Below are 17,263 nucleotides of genomic sequence, written 5' to 3'. Positions count from 1 at the left end.
ACAGATGAGTTGCCAGTGCAAGCAACGGGGGGACAGCCAACGCGGCATGATTCATCCTCACGTACCTTCTTCCACTCTCTCTCTCTTCACACACACAGACACACACACGTAGTATCTCCATACTACACACAAATCAATCTCATGCTGGCCCTCTGCTGCACATTTTACCTGCGTATTAGCTGCCATTTGTCTGACATTAGAATAATAGTAGGCTGTACCAGGCTTTAGTGATCATCGCCAGAGAACACACAGGTATCATTATACCCCGCCTCCATCAGCCTCACCACTTTGTGCTAGATAGAGACAATGCCAAAGAACATCCTGTTTAGAGCTGGGCTTATAACAATGTAATAAACTATAATAGTGTTAAGGAAAAAGTTGATAAGGAAAATGTGTATGATTTGAAAATGTCTATAATTAGAGAACTAATTAGGGTTATTATAACACGCAATGAGAGCAGGAATCAGAATCAGACATGAATACAAGAACCAATACAATCTCTCTAATAATCTACTGTATTCATTGGCCATTTTCTGTGCATTTAATGTGTAGATTTAATATAAACATTACATTACTGGAACACAGTTTAACATGTAAAATGTATTAAAGGGGCAGTTCATCACAAAATGAATTTACTATCTCTCATATTGTTCCAAACCTGTATGACTTTTTCTTCTGAATAAAAGAAATAAGATATTTAGAAGATTGTTTCAACTTTTTTTTCTGACTGTATAATGAAAGTCAGTGGGCTCATAAAAAACATCGGAGCGCATTTACTTTATATAGAGAATTATACAGAAGAAATAAAGTCACACAGGTTTGCAGCGCCATGAATGAACAAATGATGACAGAATTAAAATTTTGGGTGAACCATTCCTTTATCAACTACATGACCATGCAAATAAAGAGAACTGTTCATCTTTGATCACATGATGCCTCCCTAAACTGGATTTCCCAAACTATCCAACATAGCATTCAAGCAACATTAAATTTTCTTGCATTACATAATGAAGTCTGAATGTACCAGTAGTAAAATTTACATCCGAATGATTGTAAAAGACTAGTGTAATGCACACACAACAACGCATTTACACAGACACACAAAAGAGAGAGAGAAAAAAACAATGGTTCCACATGTTCAGGACCTGGCTAATTGAAATGTTTGTATTGCTCCACAATCTCTCTCTCGCTCTCTTTCTCTCCTTGCACAGGCATAATTATTTGCAATTTGCCTAAGACATCCATTTGCTGGGACGCCAAGCATGAAAAAGAGGCAATTTCTGAAAAATGGAAATGCCTGGCGGAGCTGGCGGAGGGGAAATAATGCAGTGCCATCCGCGAGCTGATGGCTGCCATCTGATAAGCGTTACGAGCGCAGGAATATTAATGCCACATCACCGGGACACAAGGTGCACACTTTTATTGAGGGTGTAGACATATTGTGGCTGGAGATGCTAGTAAAGTGTGAGATATGATATTTATTTTGTAATAGCTGTAAGAATGGCCAGTTTGGACAGATGTAGAGAATCTCTTCATTTGCTCAGAATCGTATAGCAGTATAAAGAAAAGGCCTGAAGAAATCTATTTTGGAGGTGATGCACTACAATTGTGCACAGGTGTCATGTTTTGGGTGACGGTGAATCTCTGAAGAAGTGACAGTTCAACAAAAGGATCAACCTACCAGTCAGCGCACATCACCACGTCAAAGCGACCCTCCAGAGCGGACACATCGGCCTCATTGTCCCATCTCACCACCCTGAAAGAGGACAGAACCAGGATGATAGCTGCTGTGTCATCAACCCTGTTGCGCAATTTATCGTTCACCCCCATAATCCCTCATAATTCTGCATCCAGAGACATTTCACACACCTGACACTCGCTTTATTTGCGCCGTTGTCTGGCAGCGATCGTCTTCTCTCTTTTCTTTAAGTGCTAGGGCCGGTTTCCAGGCAAGCAAATCTGATTATTAATTAGCCATTATTAACAGTCAGTAAACAAAAATTACGTCTTGTGGAAATACAATCTCCTCTCTCAGTGGGGGTCCGCGCTGCTTATTCACTGACTTGAGAAAGCGAATCCACCCCCCTCCCTCAACCAATCACACGCGACCTTCACCCCACTCAAACCGCGCGCTCTGACAGGAAGCCTAATCTCTAAAGAAAACAATCAAAGTAATGCAGGCTAATTATACGTTTACTCTTTCACTTCATCAGCCCAGTGTAAATACACAGGGAGGGGGAAGTGTGCAGAGCAAGAGAGAGGAGAGGAGACGAGGGGGGAGAGAGTGGTTAGATCACTGAGTGCCAAAATTACTTTTTAGGTGATAATGCATTTGCGTGATGGTGTGCACAGTGGATGAGCTGTGTTTTGGCAAATGTGAGAGAGGGGTGTTAGACAGAGTGTGTGTGTGTTTGAGTTTTCTAGATGAGGGCATTCAATCACGGAGAGTGGCTCATCATCGCTCTGCCTGGATACATCTCGGCGCGTTAGAGAGCGTAGCGCTCGCTCCGCGGGCTGCGGATACCTCGTTACCAGGCCAACTGGGTTCAGGGAGTGACACGGAGCCTTGCAACCTCATTTTTGCCCACTTATTGACACTATTATGTCCCGAACACAAGTGCCGTAAAATGCCACTTTACCCAAACACACTTTTCTATACTTCATGGCATGCTCGACTATGCGAAGCTTCAGTGAATTATAACACTTGAATTTGTATTGACATAAGAGATGGACTTCATATGGCTGTAATGTAAAAGCAATATTAGTGCTCTGTCTTTCATTATCAGAGATGTTGGGAGGCGTATGAGTGATTACCTGCTGGACACATTGGTAGACAGGAAGAGCCCTTCTCGTCTGTTCCTCTCGATTACACTGCGCACATCTGATGCTCTTTGTCAAGAAATGCAACACTGTTTTGTAATTAATAAAAGCAGGACAGTTAAACATTAACTTCATGAAGACAGATGTATCCACTAGCATGTCAAAAGTTTGAACGGACCTACTATTTTCCAAAATTTTCGTAATAATAGTGAAGGCATCATAACAAATTTGTTCTGGTCCTGGAGGCTGATTGGCCAACAACACTACTATGCAACCAACCTGAGTCTCAGGTCCTGAGGTGCATCCTGGGATGCTTTTTTGAGTACTGTTAGACATTTTGTGGCTGCTTTTTCTTCACAATTGTATCCAAACAATCTAAAACAGGCAGACAGACAGACAGGCAGACAGACAGACAGACAGGCAGACAGACAGACAGACAGACAGACAGACAGACAGACAGACAGACAGACAGACAGACAGACAGACAGACAGGCAGACAGGCAGACAGACAGAAAGAAAGACAGAAAGAAAGACAGAAAGACAGACAGGCAGGCAGGCAGGCAGACAGGCAGACAGTAAAGTAATTCACATGTAGGAACAATACATATTTATCTACAAAAATAATTTCATAACATGATAAACATTAGATTCATAAATTCATTCAAAAGTTTATCTGGTATTATATTTATTTTCATTTGTAATTGACAAATGAGGAATACTACAACAAGCTGATCAAGCTTCAGAATACAGAAAAGTTAAAAAAAAAACTTTTTTTAGAGATCACTTTAGAGATGTAGGTGAGACGCTGCTAATCAACAGCAAGAGCATTTTCTTGATTCCTCTGATCAAGAGCCTTTACACCGAACTGATTTCTTGTTTAACCATGTTACAGAACTCTATTATGTCAGGGCTTTTCAAATGACGTCAACCCACAGAGTCCGTTTGCTTCCGTAACAGACGTCTCTCTCCACACCTCATCCTCAGATTACCACTGAGCTCAAAACCAACTCATGCAAAGCATCACCATTGGTAATCAATAGGGAGGCTTTTAACATGCAGCCATCTCTTCAGATGGGCCTCCACCCATTGTGGTTATACTGTGGGATTGATGTCAGCACATCTATGAATAGACCCTTCGACAGTTTTAAACTAATTCAATTACGATTTCTCGCTTTTTCTGCCCCGCTTTCTTTCTCGCTCCATGGAAAACAACCGTAGCAAATCCAATCTATAGTGCAGGGATGGAGGGCAAATCCCTCGATGAAAGAGGGGAGGGGGCTGGGTGCGCACGTTACACTGGTGAGATCCGCTGCTAAGGAGAGAGAGTGGAAAGCTTACAGTGTAATCCCATCAGGAAAAGACCACTGGGGGAGAGGTCAGCACTGGCGTCTCTCATTCTCTTTCAACAGTGCCCCAAGACACAATTTTGATCAAAAATTGACTTCCTAACACACTTGTGCATATATTGTCTCCAAGTTTCAGGACTGCTGCTTAACAGAGTTTGTAAAGCTCCAGAGAGCAGGAGCTATTAAAGAACATAATCAGTGTGTGAGAAGTGAAATTTAACAGTTAACAGTAGGGTCTCTTGATTACACATGTACGGCTTTAATACGAGCTCAGCCAGCCTTTTGAACACACAGACTGAGATCAGAACTGAATCATGAAACCACTCAGCACTTTCTGATATACTTTATTCATTCCCACTTGGGCCTGATTTTTTGATGAAGTGTGCAGAGTGTGTGTGTGTGTGTGTTCATGTAGTAATGCGTCTAATCGGTCATATTTGGTATTGGAAGTAAGAACACTACTTGGAGTAACATCTAATTGACCTATCGTAAGCCCCTCCCATTGAATGCAGATGAGCCAATGGCAGTTGAGTATCAGTTGCACGGGGAGCGGAACTCGGACATCTGTAGGTTTCAGCGCCATAGAGAAACATTAGAAGATCTGAAGCTTGCATCGTTTTTATGCTTTATGCTTCAAAAATGGAAAAACGATGTGCCTGGGGTACTTGTAACACTGATTCCAGGTATCCTGAGAGGAAGGGCAGAGGAATTTATTTTATTCAATTTCCTAAACCAAACAAAATGGAGCAAAATGTCCCTAAGCATTCACCCCAATCCCAATGAAGAAAAAAAAAAACGTTCTTTTTCTGATTGCCATACTCTCATTAATTTACGATTTTCATCTACTCAAGCAGAACATTAAATGTCATCTTGTGCTTTAGTAAGGCATCTCTGGCTAAAACTAGCTAACGTTAAAGTTAGTGAGTCCATGCTAATGTACAAACCTAAATAGTGGACTGTTCTCGCGGCTTGTACAGCGTAGGGCAAAAACACATAAACGAAGGTCTACATTTCACTGTCTCTTCATATTAAACTGGTTAAATGTAAATTAATTTAATCGTACCCTGCGATACATGAACAGTGTTGATCCTTCATATTGATCGTGACGAATGTAACATGAGGCTTCTCCCGCTTGCATTGTGATCTGTAAGCCCTCTCTTTCAAATTAACACCCACAATATTTATTTTAAAATCTTTTATATATCCCTCCATGATTTTTAAGTCAGAAAAAGATATAGGGACAAGGTTTTCACACTGACAGCGGTCATTGTAAGACAGTTAGCAATAGCAACTCCTCTTGTTTGTCTGAGTTCGCAACAGTAACTAAGGGGGGCGGGGCTTACCAATAGGTCAATTGCCCCATCTCAATCACCTGACTTAATGTCAAACCACTGTGGGCAATTTTTGGAGAGAAAAGTAAGAAACAGATTCCCTCCTCCAACATCTACAGCAATTGATAGATGTTCTGATAGACAACATTCAACTGGAGACTGTTCAAACATTGTGTTAATCTATTCTAAGGCTGAAAGCTGTATTAAAGTCAATGGTGGCAAAACACCTTATTCTGTCCAAATAATTCTGTTCACATTATTTTGTCCAACCCCGTACACTATTTAACTATATATATAGCTATATAGTTAAGTTTTTAATAATTAAAAAAAGGTCAAACCTAAATGGTGAAAGCAGAAATTGCTTTACAGGCCAGATTCGAAAATTTAAGGTTGTATGGAGCTATACAGGACAGGTCGTTTTAACCCTTTAAAACAGGAAAGGTAAAAAAAGATAAAAAAGATAAAAAAAAACCTCCATACATATATATATATATGAAACTGTAGATACTGACAGTGTGGAGTACTATGGCTCACATGCTAATACTATTGTTTCAACTTTGTAGATCCCTTCATTTTCTTTCCTCTAAAAGAAAGAAAGAAAACACCATATCGTATACGGTTCTCCCAAGACAGCTTGTCCATTCCTGGCCTCGTCCGATCATCAGATCATCTCTTGGCGTTCTATTATGGCAGAAATATTTCTGAAACAAAGCACTGCCAATTAATGCTCTATCAGCCTACTGCCAGTCTTTTCACACTCTATTACAGGAAGCAGTTTAGAGACAGACTATGAATGTTTTGAGTATGTCTTGCTCTGCTCCCTTTCCCTCCATTTTCTTTTAAACAAATCTCTTCTCAATGAGGAATTGTGTTAATTTCATGCCACAGCTATTGTTCTTGGAGTCTTGATATTCAATAAAAGCTCATTGTAGTGGCAGCACTGGCTGTTGTACTAACGAATGTGGGCACGGTAATTTTGCGGCATTTTGCTGTCACGTCTGTCGTCTCCATTTTTCCTGCCTTTGTGAGCCAAATGACGCTAATCTGAGTGATTGCGGTGGGAAGACGAGAGATGGAGAGCGGGAATAAGAAAAAGCAAAGAAAAGGAATGAAGAAAGTAGGTTCGAGCTGTGCCCTGTCACCTGTTTAAGCTTCATCCATGCTCCTGGCAAAAGAGAAAGTCAATAGAGGAATGGAAGAGGGGGGAGAGGGTGAGAGACAAGGAGCAGGTGAGTCAACACACACAGCGGTAGCCTTCAATGACATGAATATGTATTAAACATGCTAAATGCAGGTTTCGGGTGTCAGCTGGATGATTTGCCTCACATTCAGATATGCCGAGGGGGTGTGAGTGTGTGTGTGTGTGTGTGTATATTCTTTGACAGAGTGCACATTAAGAATGGCTGACTGAATGTGTGTGTGGAAGTGAGAAGAATATCTGAGGTAAATATGGGTTAAAAACACAGCAAGCTTTTCTTTTCTGTGCTACGATCTCGAAGACAGTCTACACTGAGAACATGACACTAAACCCATGGTGGTCAGCACTCCAACAGAACAAAGTGATGTTTGGATTGGTTCAGAAACACACAAGCTCTGTTCCAAAACTAAGTGAGCTGCCTCTGTATTGTTTAGGTGTCATTTTAAAACGTGAAGGCTGTTCCAAAAGGCATAGGCAACGTAATTATGCTGCCTCTTCCTGTGCACTTCATTTACAGATCCTGCCTATGTAAGTTGTTCCAGATCAGTCCATTTCAGTTCAGATGCTGCCTTAGAAGGCAGCTGCCTATGTAGGGAGTGGGTAGCTTACTAGGTATTGGAACAGAGCTACACACCAGTCCAAAATGCAAGGATACTTTGAATTGCCTTCTCGTTGCCATCAGATAGCAGCACTTCCTTCACATCAGCACAAACTGCAATCTGCAGGAAAGGGGAAAAAAAAGATGAAAAATAAACAAACAAATAAATAAATAAATAAAACAAAAGCAAGACATCCTCAGCACACTGTTTGCAAGCAGTCATATCTGAAGAGCGCTGTTTTTTAAAGCCCTACTCCACAACGACCACCCCTCTCTTTCTCCCCTGCTCCCTCTCATCCATCGCTGTCTGTCTTGGCCGTTTTTTCATTTTACGTCTGCATTATTTTAATCATTCAATCAAATCAGTCAATACTTTTATCATTCCCGGTGGCTGGGAGCCCTCTATCTTGCTATCACTCTGTTGGGTAATTGCATTGTGACAGGGGATGATGGTGAGCGCCGAGCCTTTCATTTGCAGTGTGGCGTTTATCAGGCGGGGCCATCACGCTCTGCTGTCACTCCTTACTCGGCTCGCAAGGCCTGCCTGATGCCCTTCATATAACTTTGTACTGCGAAGCTTCTGCCTTTGTGCTGCTCCACTGTCAGCTCTTTCTGTCCTCTTTTTATACAGTCTTTTCATTCAAGTAGTCGTCTTTATCAGGGGCGCTGTGTAACAGTTGTTTGGAGAGGCGCAGTGGGCACAAGCAGGGAGTGTGTGCGCGTTTGTAAAAGTGCTTGCAAGGTTTTATATTTGTGCTTTTGAATAAAGCAATTTCGAATTTCTGACATTTCTCAAACACAGGAAGCAAACTCTTTGACACTCCTGCCAAGGCAGCGTGAATTTTAAAAATGTCATTTTTTATGTTTTATTTCAATATTTCTTAGACATGAAACTGTTTTTTAATTAGTTTTATTTATATATTTATTTATTATTATTGTCCTTATGAGAATGGGAATATTTAGCAGTTTAGCGATGGGATCATTCTTAAGCAATATTAGCATGTGCTATAGTACTGTTCTTTCAAGAAATTAATACTTTTATTCAGCAAGGATGCATTAAATGAATCAAAAGTCACAGTAAAGACATTTATAAATGTAACAAAAAATTATTTTGAACTTTCTAATTGTTAAAGTTTCTTAAGCATCAATTCAGCATATTAAAATGATTTTTGAAGGATCATGTGATGCTGAAGGCAGGAATAATGGCTGCTGAAAATTCAGCTTTGCATTTCAGGAATAAAATGATACTTTAAAATATATTAAAATATAAACCGTTATTTTAAATTGCGTTAATATCTGACAATATTACTGTAAAATGTTCCTAATATATTTGTTTTGATGGTAAAACGCGGCGAATATTCCATGTCATCACATAGAGAAAGTGACATGAGAAAGAGAAGTATTTTTTGACACACATTTTTAATGTCTTTCATTTGAAACACTCAAGTCAAACAAAAAGCGTACATCAGACAATACAGCACAATCATCTGTACAGAGTGATGCAGCGTTTTCGCCCTGTGGGCAAGAGTCAGGTCACGAGGCCCTGCACCACCAGCTAGCCATATGGGCATCAAGACCTGCAGGAAACCAACCAGTCACCCAAGAAAAACATGGATGGCACTGCCAAATCCACAGCACTCCAGGGCACAGGACAGAAGAGAGGAGCCATTTTTCCTCGTGAAGGACTTAAATAAACACAAGCATCAAGAAGCTCTAAGTCAGACCTGAGAAAAGGAGGAATGCGAGTAAAAAATTAAATAAAAAGAGACGAAATCGAGTGGGGGTGGGGGGTGTGAGGAGGGCGATCCACTGGCGGTCCGTAATGTCACAACACGGGGGTATTGAGTGGAGAGATACGGGAAGGCTGGTCTTGTGAAGGCGAAATCGATAACATGTTAAGCCTGTCCATCTGGAGAGGCTACTACAAACTACTATACACCACACACAGCCAGAGCCTAAGCCACTGATGTGTATGTGTGTTTGACCAAGACAGAAAGTGTTTGCATATGCAAGCCCCTGTGTTTGAACGCTTTTGATGAAGTTAGGCCATTGGGCCACGTGTGTTTATGGTCACTGAGGTAGAAATGTCAATGTGCGCTGGCAGATTTCATGTTGCTTACAATATGCCCATGTTAGATTACCCAAGCTGATGCAAATTGCCCATTTGCCTGTGACTGTCTGTCTGTGTGAGCACTGTATGTCATTTTTGCATTCACTTTTGACTTACCATAAGCCCCGCAAGACACGTCATCCCTCCACCCAGCTCACACACCGCCGAGCCCCTGTGAGACAGAGAGACACGGAGGGGTTTGATGCACCATTTAGCGTTAACATTGAAGTACATGAATATGAGAGTAAAGTTTTTCAGCTCAAATGAGACGAAAACAGGAGGATGAGAGCGATAAAGACAGACAGAGAAAGAGAGATGGCTGTTGTGTCTTGACAATAACGCTAATTAACTTGCCCGTGTTGGGGGATGCCACATTGATTGGAATGCAATTCCGCTGGGCTCATTGATCTCAACCTTCCTCTCCCTCCTTCTCTCTGCATGTGAGCGGGTGTATATGTGTTTACAAAAGAAAGCGCAATTGTCCTTTTTCCTGCTGGAAATGTGGATTTGTGGTACAGCAGGAATGGGAAGTTAATTAAATGTACAGGATGAGTGTTCTGCTTTGATTCTGTAATGGACTTTAAGTACACTGATGCATTACAGATAGTAATTATATTTACAGATATTTATATTTACAACAGTGTTAATATTATATATATATATATATATATATATATATATATATATATATATATATATATATATATATATATATATATATATATATATATATATATATATTATTTACACTGTTGTAAATAATTGTAAATGACCCAGAAGCGATAACTACAATATCTAGTTAACACCCCAATTTAGTAGTTGGCGGTATTTGACGCTTATGCTAGATTCACCCATCACAAAACGGAAACACCCGAAAAAAAGTTAGCTTCCCAGGTTGTTTTTTTTTTGGATTTCGTAAAAAAAGACAGGATTTTAGAACTCCCAGTCTTTAGGAAGTTCTTTTTGTACAATTTTGTACAGTTATTGTTACAAATTCTCTCCCCGCGCCTCCCAACACTTGCATTTTGAGCATGATTCATTTCATTGTAGGGAAAATCTGATATTGTGTAGAGCCCTATACTGAATATTTATACCTAAATACACTTTTGGCATTTATATGGTACTCCAAAGTACTTGAATGAATTAAAGAACTTGAGTAACTTTCCCAAAAATGTTTACTTTTGTTGTTTAAGTGCTATGTCTGATTCACTGAACTCTGTTTACATCAAGTGACAAACCAACACACTAGTAATATGTACAGAAGCAAATAAAAATGGTTTAAAATTAAACATTATCCGCTGATTAACTGATTTCTTATTGTATTCTATGAATTTTGATAATTTTATCTTCTTGGTAGTCAAAAACTCACCACACAAAACATGTTGTGGTCGGTACAAACCGCTTATTCTTGTTGTAAGTGAACATACAGTATTTGCAAACATGTTAGCATCTGGCTAATTAGCCTAGCTTTTACAGAAGAGTTTGACTGGACAAAAGGCCTTTAAACCATACGTCAATAACTATAGACAGATATTAAAAGTATGTCCCCTACCCTTAAAAAAGTTAACAAGCCTAACTGGCTATCCTATCTAAACACAACACATTTATTTGCATTTTATTTTATTAACTGCATTTAGCATTTTTGCCTTTTTTCCCCTCAGAACAACCCTGACATTTTTGAGTCACACCACAACAGTTAACACACATACCTATTGTTTATATAGAGACCTACGCACCCGAACAGAATAATTCATATGAAAGGCAATTCATGTAATTCTCACAGGAATGGAGGATTTACACAAGGACTATAATTTGTATAGAGTTCATTTGTGTTTGTCATACACAAAATATACAGTAGAGAGTCCTCGTAGATCAAAAGCCGCCTAGAGCTGCACACCAGCACTGTCTTCTCTCACACACACACACACACACACACACACACACACACACTCCGGCAGCTTGACTTCATCATTTTGCCAGTCATTTCTGCGCTCCGTGACAACAGTCTCCATGTGTTTGTCTGCTCTCAGCCCGTGATCCGACACCTTCCATTGACAGAGAGACAGAGTGGAGGATGAAGAGAGAGCGATTGTTGTATGAGGGAGTGCAATTAAAAATTAATGCGCACAAAACTGCTAGTATGAGCCGCGGCGGGGACAAAGCCCCAGTGACAGGTAGCTATTTGGCTGTACATTGGGCTAGTGGAAAGAAAGGCAAAAAACCAGAGGGATGAAGTGAAGAGATGGGCGCTCTCTGTAAATTGACTTTTTTTGTTCTGCTTTATCCTCCTCTTTTTCTCTTTTTGGTGAGTGCCTGATAACAGGTCTGGAAGATAGCGAGAGGGTGACAGTCCTTGATGACATACAGGAACAAGAGCACATGTCGACACACACACACACACACACACACACACAGACACGCACAAACATACTACACACATACACATGCAAATTAACTCCAGTTTTTAATTTAGAGGTCTGAATATGCACAAAAGTGACACACAGACCAAATCACAACAGATCACAGGTCTTAACATCCTCCATACACACACACACACACACACACACAGAGACTCCTACAGAAGCATTGGCCCAAGGGCGCAAAACCCTGCTCTGTCTCTATATGCCCAGTTGACCTTCAGCTTGCCGCTGTGTGATCGATAAGCCTCTCTTCCCTCTTCTGCCTCTTGAATGTAAAAACAGGAAATCAAAGGCTTGTGTACCGCCTTGAGTGCAAATCAAAAAGTGCCCCTTGCTTCTCTGTCATATGGCCAAAGTGAGAGAGAGAGTGGGAGAAGAGAGAGGGAGAAGGGGGACTCACGTAAACATGTGACGTTTCTTCAGGCAATAGTAGGCCATCACCTCTTCAGAAGGCCAGACACCTGAAAGAAAAAGGGAGAGCAGTTAGAAGAAGTGTGCTGTACTTACTGGTGCACCATACAGTCGAGTTTGTTTACAGTACCAGGAATACTACACAGTTTTCACTATCACATTAAGTGCATATTACAGCATAATCTGGTCATGAGTCGTTCATTTAGATATGAGGGGGGCATCTGACTGGCATATTTAAACCACCAATCATAGCTCATGTGATTTACCATGATGTTTAGGGGTGGAAATTAGATTTGCAGTAAAAGTGATAGTTTGGCAAACATACAGTATACTACCACTCAAAAATGGGCTCGTTATTTTTTTAAGGCTGCATTTATTTGATCAAAAATACAGTAAAAAAACAGTACTATAGCAAAATATTTTTACAATTTAAATTAAAAGTTTCTATTTTAATGTTTTAAAAAAAAAGTAATTAATTCCTTTGATGGCAAAGCTGAATTTTCAGCAGTCATTACTGCAGTCTTCATCGTGATCTTCATCATTCTAATATGCTGATTTGTTGCTCAAGAAACATTTCTTATTATCAATGTTGAAAATAGTTGCACTGCTTAATATTTTTGTCAAAACTCATATATTCGATGAATTGAAAATTCAAAAGTACAGCATTTATTTAAAATACAAATATTTTGTAACATTATACTTTAACACTTCAATGCATTTTTTGCTGATTAGAAGTATTATTTTCTCTGATCTCGCTATATACATAATTGTCACTATATTTTTTCATTAGTTTTATTCAACATTTAGTTTTTTCACCATATTAACATTCATTTACTGCGTGCTAAATTAGTGATATAATATAAAAAATACTCACATTTCCTTGCATAACGGGTGAGAGAGATACTTTAATGTATAGATGGCCAGATCATATATATAAAAAAACTGAAACTTGATGTACATTATTCAACAAAGACTGCATAGGAACATTCAATTTATTACATACCACAACCTTACACAAGGACACTACAAGCCTACATGGTAACCTTCACATGATGCAACATAAAGACAGTGTCTCACTCTCTTTGTTTTCACACTGGCGCTTTCTCTCTGTTCATGAAGAACGCTCCCTGCTCGCTACAGTTTGCTTCCAACACACACACACACAAGATTCTGGCTACTTAGGCTTGTAAGCTGTGCACAGAGTGAGTGGGGGTCCAGCGAACGATTATCACAAGAAGCAGGCTGGTGGTCTTATCACCCACTGTCAGCCTCTGCTCCTTCTGCTAGCTCCAGCAAGAGCCATAAAGCTGCTATTGTCTCTCAGACACACACATACACACATGCAGCTGAGGAAAATAGTCATTTCAATAAACTTAGGCCCCTGAGCTGTCTGCCTTTGATGGGAGCTCTTATGTGTTTGGATTTGTGTGTGTAACTTTACTTTCGTTTGCAACGTATCTTCATGTAGAAATTTGTGAAGTGTTTTAAAAGAAAGAAGAAAGAAAACAGTGTTTTTGGTGTGTGCGCGCTGGGTCATTCTAAGAAACGCTTGTACCTTTCTGTAAGATTTTAACCATTGTGTCAGACAAAAAAAATAGTGTTTAAGTGTGACTCAAGTTTAAAGGAATAGTTCACTCAATAATAAACATTCTGTCATCATTTACTCACCCTCATGTCATTTCAAATATGTAAGACTTGGAACACAAAAAAAAGTAAGATATGGAACACAAAAGAAGATATTTTGAAGAATGTTGGGATAAATGTTTTTACCATTGATATACAACTGTATGGATAAAAACCCATTTGCAGCATTAAAATATCCTCTATGTTCCGTGGAAGAAAAATTCATAAAGGTTTTATTTTTTTTTAGGGATCTATACCTTTGATTAACAGATAATGTCATAATTTTATATATATATATATATTTTTTTTTTAATTAAATGTTATAATATAAAAATCCTTATAAATGACTGTTAACATTTCATTCCCAGCATTATGATACAAGGTCCTTCTTAGGAGAATTTAATACCAATATATGTACAAATATACACTTCTGAATTATCACAAGGTTGAAGGTAACAGGGTTGACATTTTAACAGCATCCCCTACTGATAAACGTAGGGAATGTAGGATAAAATAATAGAAAGAGGAGACTTTAAATGGTCCTGAAAGGATTCATGTCTGGAAAATGATGAAAAATTATGTCATTATGACAGAATTTTTTTTATTTATTTATGCAAGACTTCAAGTGCAACCTAACTTTTCATAACTTCAAGATTTTTTTTGGAATGGTACATAATATCAACTAAAATAAAAACATAGTAATAGTAATAATAATAATAATAATAATAATAATGATGATGATGATAACAGAGAGAGAGGAAAATGTCAAAATGCTAGCATTTATTTCAATTTAGTTATTACTAAAAAAAAAAGATCATTATGGATAAAACAGCAAGGAGGTAAAGGAGAAGTTAAAAACACATCATTATGCTGAAAGAAGAGGAAGGAAAAAAAATCTAATAAAATTAATGGATTTATCAAAAAAAACAACAAAAAAAACATTTTGTATTAAAAGAATGTCTATATTACAATGAAGCTCATCAACTATTCTGTTATCCCTAAAGTTATTTTTCACATAAGAGTATGAGGGACACCAATGATGCAGTTTTGCCGGATGACCCTTCTAATGTTTTTTGTTCAGTGCATGCAAGAACGACAGAAATACAGACGGTTAGATAGAGAGGGTGAGAAAATGTGTGTGTGAGCGTTTGTAAGACAGAGTCGATATAATAAGCAGCTTATGACCTGCCTTTCAGGAAGGCCTGTTAAAGTCTGTCTCTCTCAACCTCTCTGCACCATCAGCTTGAGATTAACTCACCCAAGCAAGATTTAATAATGTCTATTGATAAAACGTCAACATATGCCTCTGCCATTAAAAGAAGGCAGCACCTGCTTGCTATTCCACTTGCTGATGAACCATATGACATTTTGAGAGGCTAGTTTAAGATTTATCACATAAGGATTGTAGCTAGACAGAAAAAAAAAACAACTCATGACACTTAGAGGTCACAACAACAACTTCTAGGCTCATCCAGGAGGCCCTCTTGGGCCGATTAATTCGGCTGCTTGTAATCTCTGAAGTCCCAGCCTCCTCTATGACTTATATGACTGGAAATGTAAAAATCCAATAACTGTGAGTTTGAATGATGGGCTAAATCTTACCACTCTGCACTTTGATAAAACTAGAACTATGCTCAAGAAAAGTGTAATAGAGGCTTGCGGTGTCTTCATTTATTAACTGCTGTACTGTTACATACATCAAAGAACATTTCTAGCAAAAGCGTTTGAGCTTTCTTAAATAAACTCTCAGAGTACAAATGGCTTAATGACATTCTCATAAGTTAGACGTTTTTAAAAATGACATTTGAAATGGATTGATTCAGCAATTGTACAAATGGTGAGATAACACAGGGGCTGCTTAATAAGGGCAGGAATTTTTCTGCTTTTAGAGGTCTTTTCAATAATGATACGCTGAGATACAATTATGGCAATAGGTGGATTTCTTCTCCTACTCTCAGCTCAACCCATGAAGAAATACAGTATTCCTTTAAACCCGTCCCTTATTTTTATTCAGTGTGTGTTGAATAGCGAAAATGCACTACCTTCACAAATACGGTTGATGTGAAGAAAAAATTGCAGTAAATTTGCAACAAATTTTACGCCAAAAAATAAAAAAAATGACTCCTTGTGAAACTGCTTTGAACCGGTCAAAAGCGCTATACAAATAAGCATGACTATGAAACACTATGTTATGCAACAATCATCCGACAATACATAACCATAATACCACAATCAATTTCTGGGAATATTTTGTAAACATTTAAGCACGTTTATAATTTCCAGAACATTCAGAAATTAGACACATTTTGTCAGTGTATTGAATATGCAGGGTTTTGCTTAATATTTTTGTCATGACATCAATAGTTTTTTTGTGTTGTCCGTTTACGAATTTGCATGCAGTCATATAAAATGGTTTGATTTGTATAATGATATTATATTGTTTATTGATATTGTATAAAGAGATGATTTCAAAGTTTTGTTGACCATGTAAATATGCACTACCATTCAAAAGACTGGGATCAGATTTTTTTTTTTTCTTCTCGGCAAGCATGCACTAAATTAATCAAAAGTGTAAAAGCTATTCTTTTGAAATTTCTATTAAATCAAAGAATACTGAAAAAAAGTGTATCACAGTTTCCGCAAAAGTATTTAGAATATAAAAACTGTTTTAAGAAATGTTTCTTGAGCACCAAATCAGCAATAAAAGAATTTCTGAAGGATCATGTGACACTAAAGACTGGAGTAACTACTTCTAAAAATTCAGCTTTACATTTTAAAATATATTCAAATAGAAAAAGAGTTATTTTAAATTGTAATAATATTTCACAATATAACTACTGTATTTTTGATCAAATAAATGCAGCATTGATGAGCAAAAGAGACTTTCAAGAACATTAAAAAAAGTCCTACCCACCCCAAACTTTTGAACGGTAGTTTAAGTACATTTAGTATTAACATGGACACAAAGAGGGAAATTAAAAGTCTCGAATCTAAACCTTGAATAAAACAGACAAGTGTATGTAAAGGTGTGAGTTTTATTTTGGCCGGGAGTCAAGATGCACTTGAGGAAATGAAGAAGCCATGAGGTGATAGCAGATAAAACCTCTTCCTGCGGATAATGCAATCACTTCTCACCTTCAATTACCAAATGAGACACAGAGCCGTCTCTGCTACACTCTTTACCTCAGTTTACTTATCTTCAAACCTTTGTACTTTCTTTTTTCTCTTCTTTCCTCAAATTTGATTTAAAACCCATAACAAGTGCTAAAACGTAGATTACATAGCAGCTCACTATAGCTGAATAACGAAAAACAAACTAGGCATTTGGTGCCTTGTTTTAGCTATACTGTCCTCTACTGAACGTAAAGGTGAAGTGTCTTAACATTGCTTCACTGTAAAACCAAAC

At 38.4% G+C, this 17,263-nt stretch overlaps 1 protein-coding gene across 1 annotated transcript in view; it reads right to left on the bottom strand.

Annotated features, from left to right (window-relative positions):
* Positions 1–17,263, bottom strand: part of camkmt (calmodulin-lysine N-methyltransferase) — a 103,907-nt gene that overhangs the window by 16,667 nt on the left and 69,977 nt on the right. The window contains exons 4-8 of the mRNA XM_058795329.1: positions 12,224–12,284; positions 9,521–9,575; positions 7,351–7,414; positions 2,815–2,881; positions 1,682–1,756 (exon numbers count right to left, since the gene is read on the bottom strand). Coding sequence (XP_058651312.1) covers positions 1,682–1,756; positions 2,815–2,881; positions 7,351–7,414; positions 9,521–9,575; positions 12,224–12,284 — 322 coding nt within the window. The remainder of the gene's footprint in view (positions 1–1,681; positions 1,757–2,814; positions 2,882–7,350; positions 7,415–9,520; positions 9,576–12,223; positions 12,285–17,263) is intronic.

Source organism: Onychostoma macrolepis, chromosome 13, assembly GCF_012432095.1.
Source record: "Onychostoma macrolepis isolate SWU-2019 chromosome 13, ASM1243209v1, whole genome shotgun sequence".
NCBI lineage: Eukaryota > Metazoa > Chordata > Actinopteri > Cypriniformes > Cyprinidae > Onychostoma > Onychostoma macrolepis.
The sequence above is the reverse complement of the archived record's forward strand: the minus strand, read 5'-3'. Positions and strand labels throughout refer to the sequence as shown.